The following is a 14,490-nucleotide window of genomic DNA, read 5'->3' on the forward strand; positions in this document are numbered from 1 at the left end:
AGTCTCATTGAACCACATCACTGTGTGTACTTGCAGCGCAGAAATAAACAGCAGTGTGCGACAGGTTTGCCGTGTTAATAACGAGCGATCCTGTTGTGGAGCTTTTTCTGCTCAGCTTGAATTGTTCTTCGAACTGATTCTCATAGCTTTGGGGGCTGTTTGCATATCCGTACCCAATGAGGGTCAAAGACAGACGGTCCTGTCTCTGCTGATACCAGAGCATATATGGAAGGCTATTATCATTGTGACTGCAGTCGATCTGGACCACAGTGTTCTCCTTCACTATCGAGGGGGGAGACTGTTGAAAAGTCACAGCGCTCACCTGACCTGTAGGGAAAAAAGCAGATTTAATAAAATGTTATTGATTCTGAAAAAAACGAATACCTCAGTTTCACGGACAAAAAAATAGAAAATGAGTATTGATGAAATAAAAGACAAAATTCTACATCTTACAATAAAAACCGATGAAGAGCAAACCCAATGTTTGCACAGGTGAAGGCATCGCGAATAACTGATGTGAGGAAGTGCTGCTCTTCCTCACATCAGAGGGTGTGTGTGTCGGTTACTTCTCCCCCCCCCCCTTCTCTTGATAAAAGCTTCATGCCATGAGCTGTGCCTCCCCCTGTTGGTTGAATCTATCCTCATTAACACGTCCTGTGTTTCAACATAAATCTGTTTTGTTTTATTTTATACGACAAGTCATATACTCCTTAATTTTACAGAGCAGTTTGTTCTTTATAGTTTATTTTATAATTAATATTATTCATCCTTTGCTCTTCACTTACATTGACTCAAGTGAGAAGGCATTTGCAGTAAATGTCCCTGATAACATCTCCACAGTGTGGTTGACATCCTTCCTGTTATCATTAATGTGAGTCAGATGTCGGGATGTTTTTGTCATAGACTTGGTGTCTGTCACAGCACTGTGTAGACTGGCAGCGCACAGATAAACAGCCTCATCTTTCCTCTGAGTGCTGGGTATCTTCAGAGACCACTTCTTCTTCTGCAATATCTTTGCCTCAAAGCCAGATTTGAATCCTTCTTCATAGGTGGCAGAGCTGCCCACTAAATAAACCATTAACTGAGGTTGTGTTCCTCGCTGCTGTTTGTACCAGTACATATACTGATAGTCGGTGTCATTCTGGTAGCAGTGCATTTCTGCAGAGCCACTGAGAGACCTTAAAATGTACTGGGGCCACTGAGTGATAAGCACAGAATGAGAAACTCCTGAAATGAAAGAAAACAGAAAACATATCTACAAAGGCTAAAGTATAAATAAAGTTTGGGTGAAATCTAAATGTTTCAACTCAAATGCTACAAATTATTAAAGCGCAGGAAAATTTGTATCAAAAATTGAAAGAGAGAGCATTGTGTTTTTGTTTTTATAGATTTTTACTTTACCTGAAGCCCAGAGTACAAAGAAAGTCAAGGTGGTGAAGCTCGGAATCATTTTGACTGTAAAGGAGGAAGAGAAGTTATGGAAATACAGTGAGTGAACCAACACTCTCTCTTCAAATCTGAAGTGAGGAAATGACATCAGAACCTTAACCCAACATGTGATAGAAGCAAAAAAAAAAATAACTGTGAAAGTAGCAAAAACTGTTGAAAATATGTATGTCCTACCTCTGCGTGTGGTCATAGAAACTCCTCAGGTAGATTTAACATTCTTTGCCGTGACACGAATTGGAAAAACTGCTTTTTTCAAACATGAACTCTGAGTTTTTCTTTCCCATATATTAACATATTGTCCTTGTCAGCGTCTCCTACGTGAATGACTGCTTTATTTCATCCTTAGATCTTTCTTCTTTTTCAGTTTTACTTCTGATGCTTGTTAGAAACATCAGAAACGTGCCCTCAACTGTCTTGTCATCATTGCTCCCTAAATGAATAAAACAAATTCCAGTTATAATGAAGACTGTCACATGGTTTCAGTGGTTTACAGTCTGTGTGCTGGTATCTGCTGGATCGTAATTGAGGTTTCATGTACGACAGCATCTCCGTCTTTATAACTGTGTACACTGGCTGCTCCAAAATATTCTCCACTGTCTTCAGGGTGCCTCGGCTTCTTAATGTGAAGAAAAGCTTGTTTCTCTCCGTTTCCACTCACTTCAAAGTGGCCGACAAACAGTGACTGGATCTTAAGAAATTTATAATTCACAGAGCCAATAAGCTTCAGAGAACTGTCTCCTGCTGAGCGCTGGTACCAGAGAATCGTGTCGTAGCGTGGATTTTGATGTGATAAGCTCAGGTTGACTTCACGGTTGGGTTTCACGAGCAGCTCAGATGGCATCTGACAAACTTGTGATTCATCGCAGAGGTAAACACCTGCAAAGAGAGCATAAAAACCTAGTTCAGCTGGAACTTAAACATCCTATCTCTACACTATAAAGTTATTGAAAGCATAATTGCTCACTTAGAGTGGATTGCAATTCATTCTTCGCTCCATTTTAAATTGATTATTTATTTAAGAGTTATAAGTGTTGTCATGACTTCATACCCTTGATACAGATCACGGTAATGATGGATGTGAGGCTGAGTTTTGTGGACGAGGATGTGCAGGAAGTGAAGTGAGGTTGACATACAGACATCTGAAGAGGAACTGAAGTCTTGCTGTCATCTGGTATTAGAAGTGTGTGTTGTGTAGTACCGCATCGCGTGCCACTTGTGTACACGTGCACAACTGCAGCTGAAACTAGTTCTGACTGTCTGCCTGAATGGTAGAAACTTTGTTGACCACGATAGCATAAGTGAGCACATGGCAGATTGTACAATCTGCAACAAAGGAGCAAAACACAAAGTTGGTGTCTAAAAAAAATGGTTTCATTGTGACAGTGTGACGAGACAAAGTATAAAATGTTGGGCCGCTACAGTTTAATTGAAGAAACTCTTTCAGGGTTTGAGAGTTTGAGGTTTTTTTCTCTTCATGACAAGCTGCTGAATGATGAACGAGGACAAATCTGCCAGACCACAGAACCTCAAAACTTTGTTAGGAGAGTTGGTTTTCTTTGTGTGTGTGTGTGTGTGTGTGTGTGTGTGTGCGCGCGTGTGAAAGGGTTTTATGTAAAGCGTATAGGGGCGATGGTGAACTGTGCTTTACTAGCTGCACAGAAATTCGTTGCAGTGTGTTCAAGTGCTTTTAGTTTGATTATGGAAAGTGAACCATTTGTTGTGCCTCCATTTGGATCACCAGCTACTCTGAAGTGTTTCTGAAATGGCTCTTCTATGCTGCTGTCATCGTACAGTTGCCTTGCAATGATTTTCAGAGCTTCTTCCCCTGGAGACTGCTGGTACCACAGCATCACTCTGAACTCAGACCGATCGTGGGTGCAGACGAGTTGCACATCATCCCCAGCTCGTTTGAAGAGAGCAGAGGGAGACTGGTCGACCTGAATCCCTAGAGAAATACCTGCTGTCAGCACAGAGGGATAGATTATTGATTTAAGAAGTGAAGGCAAATACAGTAAAATAAGTATTTAGCAGTGAAGCATTTTTTACCTGTGAGAAAAGTGCAAAAGAGAAATCTAATCCTCATGATGAGATCTGACTTGTCACATTCAGGGTGTCTTTCTTGAACAGTTTAAGCAGGAAACAGATATGCAGATGCAGTAAGGAGGCGTTGCTATAATAGCTTATATGATTACATCAAGTTCAATATAAAACCACAAAAGCAGGTGTGTGGGTGTAGCTGATTCTGTTTTATTCAAAACCACAAAGGAGAAAACTGTGTTATTTAAATTCAGTTGGGATTTTTGTCTGTGTGTGTTGCTGGCTGCAATTGTTTGTTTTATTTATATTACATTTTTTGACCGGGATAGTGTATATTAATATTTTATTTGGCTGCAGCAAATTTAAACTGTCACCCGGGGTTTGTGACGAGGTCAGTGGAAGACTGATGGACGTCAAGACCCAGAAGTGCACTTGTAAGACAATGTCTTTACAGCTGTGTTTGACAGTCTTGTAGATGTCAGTCGCTGAAATCAGACCCCATCGATTGTCTCTGTTCAGGACGAGGAACAAAACTCCTGCTAAGATAGAAACCGGAAAAACCTTGTAGAAACTATTGATAAAGTTTGATAACTGAATCACCAACCGTAAGAATGTGGGCATGTTGACAGACTGTAAGCTCAACGTGACACTCTTTCATTAACACCTTTCTCTCTAGACCAGTTAACTGTCTTTGGGCTGCCTGTGTTGAGCTTGAGTATTTCTTCAGCTCCAGCACCACCTTCTGGAAAGTTACATGTAAAAAAAACTTATAATGCAACACATTTATTGGCCAGCAGTTTTTGTGCAGCTTCTAATACTTCTCCCATCACTGTGCTTACTGACAGCACAGAAATACACAGCGCTGTCCTCAGGCTGCACGTTTTTCACAGTAAGAGAGCCGCTCTTGAAGTCTGGTCTGACGGCTGAATATTTGTCTGCAGGGCTTTTCCCGTAGTCTGGGTCCATTCCAAAAAGTGCGTAGACAATGAGAGTCATGGTCTCCCCATGGCGCTGCCTGAACCAGTACATCTGGTTATGACCAGCGTCTCTGTTGTGGCTGCAGTTCATCTCTGCGGATTTGGACACGTAACTCCAGCTGGTTGCAGGTAACTGGGTCACATGCTGGCCGAGACCTGTGCGGAGAAAATACAAAACTGAAACAATTTTTATAACCTTTTCGGTGAAAGAAGTTTATTCCAATTTTATTGCTCTATTTTTTTTTTCAGATACATTGATAATTTCAAGTGAAATCTGTGAATTAAAAAAAGCCCTATCTCGCAATCTTAAAATAAGTATAATAAATGTGCTGAATCGGTCTTTTCTCCTGATCTGCACCAACATTTGGTCAGAACCTTCCACCAAGTTAAGTGGAATTCCATTCAGTAATAGTAATGTATAATCCTGATGACAAGCAAACAGACAAGGGGAAAACCATAACCTCCTTGGCGGTTCAAACAAGTCCTCTTTAAAAATTACTTTTTGTTCATGTACCTTGAAGCCAGAAAAACGAAACTGTAAATGTGATGAGTATTGGACCCATTGTACTGAATCAGATGAAATGAGCCTCAGCGCACATACTGAATGTCTGAGTCGGCTCTTTATAAGGGAGTTGTGACGTTACTAGAAAGGACCTCCTATTACAATCTCTGATCTGTGAGAGGTTAGACTGGTTCACTCCAGGTGCAAGAGTCATGTGAGCTTTACTACAGAGAGGAGAACTGTGTGATGGTGAGGTTCTTGTACTGGGGAGCACATGGTGGTGTCACTGTGTGAACTAGCAGCGCAGAAATACACTGCACTGCTGTTCAGGTTCAGTCCTTCAACTGTTAATGTGACATTATGATCTTTCTTCCCGTTCCCGTCGATTTTCACACCAGATCCAGTCTCTGGAAATTCAGTGTTTGCATACATCTGTCCCAGAAACTGTAGCTGTTTGTTATTTATCTGTTTGTACCAGAGGATTCGATCATAGTTGTCAATACTGTGTGAACAGTTGATTTTGGCTGTTTCTGCTGGTTTCTTGTAAATGTGAGCTGGACTCTGGTGGACTTTGTCACTGAAAGAGGAACCTGTGGAAAAAAGATAAATGAAGCATCAGACAAAATACAAACAAGGACGAATTTATAAAGGGAGAAACATAAAATTGAAAAAACTAAAACGATTTGGTAAAATTAAATTAAAAGTTCTCAAAATAATTTTGAGGTTACCTGAAACCAATATATAGTTTAAAGTCACGCTGAAGATAAAATAAAACAGGACAATCATTTTGTGTTCTCTGGCTGTTTGGTTAAACCTTGTTGCAGTGGATCATTGTGGTTTCTTCAGTCCATCAGCAGTTAGACCTCCTGTATGAGTCAACTCCCTCTTCTCTCAACTTCACAACTATCATATCAACTGTCAGCAGAGTTCAGAGTAACAGAAAGTACAAATACTGCCCCCTAATGAGAGGAGGGTGAGTGTGTAAGGGGCTGTGAGCTGATGAAAGAATCATATGTGCAGGTTTTTATACTGAGGAGCAGATGATGTGTTTCACTGTGTAAACTAGCAGCACAGAAATACACTGAACTGCTGTTCAGGTTCAGTCCTTCAATTGTTAATGAAACATTTTGATCTTTATTCGCGCTCCCGTCCATTTTCACACCAGATCCAGTCTCTGGAAATTCAGCGCTACCGACCATGTATCCTAGGAACTGAAGCTCTCTGTTATTTATCTGCTTGTACCAGAGGATTACATTGTAGCTGTCAATACTGTGTGAACAGTAGATTTTGGCTGTTTCTGTTGGTTTCTTGGAAATGTGAGCTGGAAGCTGCTGGACTTTGTCACTGAGAGAGGAACCTGTGGAAAAAAGATAAATGAAGCATTTAACTACAATATGAGCATGAACGCTTAAAATATTAAAATTGTCATTTGCAGTGCACCTGCAATATTACAGACTGAATACAGACATGAATAAAGATTTCTTTAATAATTCTGTTTATATTACCTGTAAGCAGAATCTAGTAAATGAACAGGACAATCATTTAGTATTTACTGAGTGTTTTTGTTCCATCCCTTTGAGTTTAAACATTAAGGAACGCAGTAGTTTGATATTATCTCTGAACATTATTTCATTACCTGAGACCAGTACAACATTAAAGGTCATGAAGAAGAGTGTGATCATCTTGTTGTCTTTCATGGCTGACTTTAGGAACGATCATCTGTGGTGTGTTTTCATGGCTGCATATGTTGTTCTTCTTAAGTCACACCTCTGTTTCCTGGTAACCCGTACACACACCATCCTCTTCCTGTACCACCTCGTATGACTGCTGTGCTGTGCTGTGTACTGAGGGGTCCACTAAGTGGCCCTAAACTCTTATTTTGTCAAACCATTGTTTTAATATTCAAGAATTAACTTTCATAATAAGAGCTTTTCCAGCACTCTTGCTTTCCTGCTAAAATTCTGAGGGGATTGTATTGAAAGGTTAATGGAATTAAAATGGGTCCATGTTGGATCAAGTCTGTGTAACTGTCGGGTTAGTTGCAGAGATCTGAAGAGTTGTTGATGGGAGTGTTGCTGCAGTTTGTGATGTTTGATCCTGCAGCTGTATTCAAAAGTGTGGCAGGAAATCAAAAAGCAACTGGGAGTATTTATGATGCTGGAGGTCCCCCTATAGCATGTGAGAGAGAAGGATGGAGGAGTGCTGGCATTGCACTGGGGTTTTTGTTAATCTACCATGTGAGTGTGTGTCACTGTGTTCACTGACTGCACAGAAATACAAGCCTTTGTCTTCTGGCACCAGATTCGTTACTGTCAATGTCCCACTGAGTGCATTAGGCTTGGTGGAGGAGAACTTCTTTTCACTGAATCCAGATTCATATTCACGATGTGTGTCTGAAGACATAAACAGTATTTGCTTCAGCGTCTCTCCCGGGAGCTGCCTGTACCAGTACATCTGGTAAAAGGTGGAACCCTTGGTGTGGCTGCAGTTTGTTGTTGCATCTTCACCCGTGTGTTTCCACAGTACAGATGTTTGGTTGACACTGTTACCGTCAGACAGACCTGTTTGTAATTACCATCACGTTATGAACAAAAAAATTAAATAAAGATCAACTATAATAAAAACATGAGTAATTTGATGTAAAGTTTTAATATTAAATGGTCGATTTGTATTGTTTATTACCTGAAGTCCACAGAAAAAGGACACATAATATGAGAAGGTCTTGTTTGATGGTGGTAATATCCATGTCAGTCAGAAAGTGTTTGAGTCCTCGTTTGTTACAGCGTCATGAAGAGTTGAAGGTGGGAGTGTCACCACATGTAAATCTGTCTGATTTCATGTTGGTTAAACTGGCATAGACCATTTTCCTAAGCGTTTACAGTCTCAATCGCAGGTTCCAAGTCTTCCTCATTATAGCATGATGGTCCCACTTACAGTCAATAAATGAAAAAACATTGTATGCAATGGGGCCTGGAAACCATGTGAACAACAGCAACTCTCATTCAATGGCAGGTGTAGGCTCCAAGTCGTGCTCCTCTATGACTGCTTCTGGTTTCAAGAAGGTAGTTTACAAACCAATAGTTGACATCATGGGGGGCTGCGACTTGTTAATTGGGGATTTGGGCTGTTTCTACTGGTTTCTTGTAAATGTTAGCTGGACGCTGCTGGACTTTGTGACTGAGAGAGGAACCTGTGTTAGAACGATCAAAAAAGATCAGACAAAATACAAACACTTGATGAATTTAAAAACTGAGAAACATAAAAGTTCACAAAATCTAACAGAAATAGTTGTGGTAAAATAGAATAAAATTTCTCAAAATAATTTTCACGTTACCTGAAACCAAAATATTGTTGAAAGTCACGCTGAAGATAAAATAAAACAGGACAATCATTTTGTGTTCTCTGGCTGTTTGGTTAAACCTTGTTACAGTGGATCATTGTGTTTTCTTCAGTCCATCAGCAGTTACACCTCCTGTATGAGTCAACTCCCTCTTCTCTCAACTTCATAACTGTCATATCAACTCTCACCACAGTTCAGAGTAACAAAAAGTACAAATACTGCCCCCTAATGACAGGAGGGTGTGTGTGTAAGGGGCTGGGAGCTGATGAAAGAACCTCATGTGCAGGTTTTTGTACTGAGGAGCAGATGATGTGTTTCACTGTGTAAACTAGCAGCACAGAAATACACTGCACTGCTGTTCAGGTTCAGTCCATCAATTGTTAATGTGACATTCTGATCTTTATTCGCGTTCCCGTCCATTTGCACACCAGCTCCAGGCTCTGAGAATCCAGAGCTACCTAACATGTATCCTAGGAGCTGAAGCTCTCTGTTATTGATCTGCTTGTACCAGAGGATTCGATCATAGCTGTCAATACTGTGTGAACAGTAGATTTTTGCTGTTTCTGCTGGTTTCTTGTAAATGTTAGCTGGACGCTGCTGGACTTTGTGACTGAGAGAGGAACCTGTGGAAAAACGATCAAAAAGATTATACAAAATACACACTTGATGAATTTAAAAACTGTGGAACATAAAACTTCACAAAATCTAACAGAAATAACTGTGGTTAAAATAAAATACAAGTTCTCAAAATAATTTTGTTGTTACCTGAAACCAAAATATTGTTGAAGGTCAAGCTGAAGATAAAATAAAACAGGACAATCATTTTGTGTTCTCTGGCTGTTTGGTTAAACCTTGTTGCAGTGGATCATTGTGTTTTCTTCAGTCCATCAGCAGTTACACCTCCTGTATGAGTCAACTCCCTCTTCTCTCAACTTCATAACTTTCATATCAATTCTCACCACAGTTCAGAGTAACAAAAAGTACAATGACTGCCCCCTAATGACAGGAGGGTGTGTGTTTAAGGGGCTGGGAGCTGATGAAAGAACCTCATGTGCAGGTTTTTGTACTGAGGAGCAGATGATGTGTTTCACTGTGTAAACTAGCAGCACAGAAATACACTGCACTGCTGTTCAGGTTCAGTCCATCAATTGTTATTGTGACATTCTGATCTTTATTCGCGTTCCCGACCATTATCACACCAGATCCAGTCTCTGGAAATCCAGAGCTACCGACCATGTATCCTAGGAGCTGAAGCTCTCTGTTATTGATCTGCTTGTACCAGAAGATTCTATCGTAGCTGTCAATACTGTGTGAACAGTAGATTTTGGCTGTTTCTGTTGGTTTCTTGTAAATGTGAGCTGGAAGCTGCTGGACTTTGTCACTGAGAGAGGAACCTGTGGAAAAAAGATAAATGAAGTATTTAACTACAATATGAGAATGAACACTTTGAAAAAAAGATTAAAATTGTCACTTGCAGTGCACCTGCAATATTACATAGTGAATACAGACATGAATAAACATATCTTTAATAATTATGTTCATATTACCTATAAGCAGAATCTAGTAATCATTTTGTATTTCCTCAGAGTTTAGTTCAATCCCTTTGAATTTAAACATTAAGGAACGCAGTAGTTTGAGATCATCTCTGAACATTATTTCATTACCTGAGACCAGTACTATATTAAAGGTCATGAAGAAGAGTGTGATCATCTTGTCGTCTTTCATGGCTGACTTTAGGAACGATCATATGTGGTGTGTTTTCATGGCTGCATATGTTGTTCTTCTTAAGTCACACCTCTGTTTCCTGGTAACCCGTACACACACCATCCTCTTCCTGTACCACCTCGTATGACTGCTGTGCTGTGCTGTGTACTGAGGGGTCCACTAAGTGGCCCTTAACTCTTATTTTGTCAAACCATTGTTTTAATAATCAAGAATTATCTTTCATAATGAGAGCTTTTCCAGAACTCTTGCTTTCCTGCTTAAATTCTGAGGGGATTGTGTTGAAAGGTTAATGGAATTAAAATGGGGACAAAGATGGAGTTTAACAATGTTCTACACCAACCCAAAAAATATTTACCTATTTCATAACAAAATGGCAATGCCTCTTTTAAATGTAATAATGAAAGAATCGGTACATCTGCTACTGTTTGACCCCCTCGGTGTGGCTGCATTGTCTTGTCGCACTTTTAACTTTGTCTTTTCCATGTGTAGAATTTTATGTGACATCGCTTCCAGCGGTGAAACCTGTGTATAACAGTTGATGGAAATGCTAAAGTAGACGACTCTAAAACTCTGTCATCACCAAAGCAACAGGTGAACTCTGTAAAACAACAACTTCTTGTTATAAGTCACCTTTCTTCCAAACATTAACAAGGAGCTGAGGCGACCATTTTGGATCAAGTCTGTGTAACTGTCAGGTTAGTTGCAGAGATCTGAAGAGTTGTTGATGGGAGTGTCGCTGCAGTTTGTGACGTTTGATCCTGCAGCTGTATTCAAAAGTCTGGCAGGAAATCAAAAATTAACTGGGAGTATTTATGATGCTGGAGGTCCCCCTATAGCATGTGAGAGAGAAGGATGGAGGAGTGCTGGCATTGCACTGGGGTTTTTGTTAATCTACCCTGTGAGTGTGTGTCACTGTGTTCACTGACTGCACAGAAATACAAGCCTTTGTCTTCTGGCACCAGATTCTTTACTGTCAATGTCCCACTGAGCGCATCAGGCTTGGTGGCTGAGAACTTCTCTTCACTGAATCCATTTTCATAGTCAGGCTTTGTTTTTGAAGACATAAACAGTATTTCCCTCAGCGTCTCTCCCGGGAGCTGCCTGTACCAGTACATCTGGAAAAAGGAGACACCCTTGGTGTGGCTGCAATTTATTGTTGCATCTTCACCCGTGTCTTTCCACAGTACGTGTGTTTGGTTGACACCGTTGCCATCAGACAGACCTGTGTGTAATTAACGTTACGTTATAAACACAAAAAAAGAATGATCAACTATAAGAAGAACATGAGTATTTTAATGTAAAGTTTTAATGTTAAGTGGTCGATTTGTATTGTTTATTACCTGAAGTCCACAGAAAAAGGACACATAATATGAGAAGGTCTTGTTTGATGGTGGTAATATCCATGTCAGTCAGAAAGTGTTTGAGTCCTCGTATGTTACAGCGTCATGAAGAGTTGAAGGTGGGAGTGACACCACATGTAAATCTGTCTGATTTCATGGTTAAACTGGCATAGACCATTTTCCTAAGGCGTTTACAGTCTCAATCACAGGTTCCAAGTTTTCCTCATTATAGCATGATGGTCCCACTTAGAGTCAATAGATCTAAAAACATTGTATGCAATGGGGCCTGGAAACCATATGAACAACAGCAACTCTCATTCAATGGCAGGTGTAGGCTCCAAGTCGTGGTCCTGTATGACTGCTTCTGGTTTCAAGAAGGTAGTTTACAAACCAATAGTTGACATCATGGGGGGCTGCGACTTGTTAATTGGGGATTTTGGCTGTTTCTACTGGTTTCTTGTAAATGTTAGCTGGACGCTGCTGGACTTTGTGACTGAGAGAGGAACCTGTGGAAGAACGATCAAAAAGATTAGACAAAATACAATCACTTGATGAATTAAAAAACTGAGGAACATAAAACTTCACATAATCTAACAGAAATAACTGTGGTTAAAATAAAATACAAGTTCTCAAAATAATTGTGTTGTTATCTGAAACCAAAATATTGTTGAAGGTCAAGCTGAAGATAAAATAAAACAGGACAATCATTTTGTGTTCTCTGGCTGTTTTGTTAAACCTTGTTGCAGTGGATCATTGTGGTTTCTTCAGTCCATCAGCAGTTACACCTCCTGTATGAGTCAACTCCCTCTTCTCTCAACTTCATAACTGTCATATCAACTCTCACCACAGTTCAGAGTAACAGAAAGTACAAATACTGCCCCCTAATGAGAGGAGGGTGTGTGTGTAAGGGGCTGGGAGCTGATTAGAGAATCACATGTGCAGGTTTTTGTACTGAGGAGCAGATGATGTGTTTCACTGTGTAAACGAGCAGCACAGAAATACACTGCACTGCTGTTCAGGTTCAGTCCCTCAATTGTTAATGTGACATTCTGATCTTTATTCGCGTTCCCGTCCATTATCACACCAGATCCAGTCTCTGGAAATCCAGAGCTACCAAACATGTATCCTAGGAACTGAAGCTCTCTGTTATTTATCTGCTTGTACCACAGGATTTGATCATAGCTGTCAATACTGTGTGAACAGTTGATTTTTGCTGTTTCTGCTGGTTTCTTGTAAATGTTAGCTGGACGCTGCTGGACTTTGTCACTGAGAGAGGAACCTGTGGAAAAACGATCAAAAAAGATCAGACAAAATACACACTTGATGAATTTAAAAACTGTGGAACATAAAACTTCACAAAATCTAACAGAAATAACTGTGGTTAAAATAAAATACAAGTTCTCAAAATAATTTTGTTGTTACCTGAAACCAAAATATTGTTGAAGGTCAAGCTGAAGATAAAATAAAACAGGACAATCATTTTGTGTTCTCTGGCTGTTTGGTTAAACCTTGTTGCAGTGGATCATTGTGTTTTCTTCAGTCCATCAGCAGTTAGACCTCCTGTATGAGTCAACTCCATCTTCTCTCAACTTCATAACTGTCATATCAACTCTCACCACAGTTCAAAGTAACAGGAAGTACAAATACTGCCCCCTAATGACAGGAGGGTGTGTGTGTAAGGGGCTGGGAGTTGATGAAAGAACCTCAAGTGCAGGTTTTTGTACTGAGGAGCAGATGATGTGTTTCACTGTGGTAACGAGCAGCACAGAAAAACACTGCACTGCTGTTCAGGTTCAGTCCATCAATTGTTAATGTGACATTCTGATCTTTATTCGCGTTCCCGTCCATTATCACACCAGATCCAGTCTCTGGAAATCCAGAGCTACCGACCATGTATCCTAGGAACTGAAGCTCTCTGTTATTTATCTGCTTGTACCACAGGATTTGATCATAGCTGTCAATACTGTGTGAACAGTAGATTTTGGCTGTTTCTGTTGGTTTCTTGTAAATGTTAGCTGGAAGCTGCTGGACTTTGTCATTGAGAGAGGAACCTGTGGAAAAAAGATAAATGAAGCATTTAACTATAATATGAGCCTGAACACTTTCAAAAAAAGATTAAAATTGTCACTGGCAGTGCACCTGCAAGATCTCATAGTAAATACAGACATGAATAAAGATTTCTTCAATAATTCTGTTTATATTACCTATAAGCAGAATCAAGTAAATGAACACGACATTCTGTTTGTATTTCCTGAGTGTTTTTGTTCCATCCCTTTGAGTTTAAACATTAAGGAACGCAGTAGTTTGAGATTATCTCTGAACATTATTTCATTACCTGAGACCAGTACAACATTAAAGGTCATGAAGAAGAGTGTGATCATCTTGTTGTCTTTCATGGCTGACTTTAGGAACGATCATCTGTGGTGTGTTTTCATGGCTGCATATGCTGTTCTTCTTAAGTCACACCTCTGTTTCCTGGTAACCCGTACACACACCATCCTCTTCCTGTACCACCTCGTATGACTGCTGTGCTATGCTGTGTACTAAGGGGTCCACTAAGTGGCCCCAAACTCTTATTTTGTCAAACCAGTGTTTAATAGTCAAGAATTAACTTTCATATGTTGGATCAAGTGTGTGTAACTGTCAGGTTAGTTGCAGAGATCTGAAGAGTTGTTGATGGGAGTGTTGCTGCAGTTTGTGACGTTTGATTCTGCAGCTGTATTCAAAAGTCTGGCAGGAAATCAAAAAGCAACTAGGAGTATTTATGATTCTGGAGGTCCCCCTATAGCATGTGAGAGAGAAGGATGGAGGAGTGCCGGCATTGCACTGGGGTTTTTGTTAATCTACCCTGTGCGTGTGTGTCACTGTGTTCACTGACTGCACAGAAATACAAGCCTTTGTCTTGTGGCACCAGATTCTTTACTGTCAATGTCCCACTGAGTGCATCAGGTTTGGTGGCTGAGAACTTCTCTTCACTGAATCCATTTTCATAGTCAGGCTTTGTTTTTGAAACCATCAACAGTATTTGCCTCAGCGTCTCTCCCGGGAGCTGCCTGTACCAGTACATCTGGAAAAAGGAGACACCCTTGGTGTGGCTGCAATGTATTGTTGCATCTTCAC

At 40.2% G+C, this 14,490-nt stretch overlaps 1 long non-coding RNA gene and 1 gene segment (V, D, J or C); both read right to left on the reverse strand.

Annotated features, from left to right (window-relative positions):
• Positions 1-638: 638 nt before the first annotated feature.
• LOC128450409 (T cell receptor beta variable 6-2-like) lies at positions 639-2,193 on the reverse strand. The segment is given in 3 exon segments: positions 639-1,227; positions 1,402-1,455; positions 1,624-2,193. Coding segments are annotated over 3 exon segments (516 nt in total).
• Positions 2,194-5,416: 3,223 nt separating this feature from the next.
• On the reverse strand, positions 5,417-6,944 carry LOC128450415 (uncharacterized). Its single transcript, XR_008340001.1, has 3 exons — positions 6,602-6,944; positions 5,780-6,322; positions 5,417-5,555 (listed from the first exon to the last, which is right to left on the reverse strand). It is a non-coding gene; the product is annotated as an uncharacterized LOC128450415 (long non-coding RNA).
• Positions 6,945-14,490: the final 7,546 nt, after the last annotated feature.

The sequence above is a fragment of the Pleuronectes platessa genome, chromosome 11, assembly GCF_947347685.1.
Source record: "Pleuronectes platessa chromosome 11, fPlePla1.1, whole genome shotgun sequence".
Lineage (NCBI taxonomy): Eukaryota > Metazoa > Chordata > Actinopteri > Pleuronectiformes > Pleuronectidae > Pleuronectes > Pleuronectes platessa.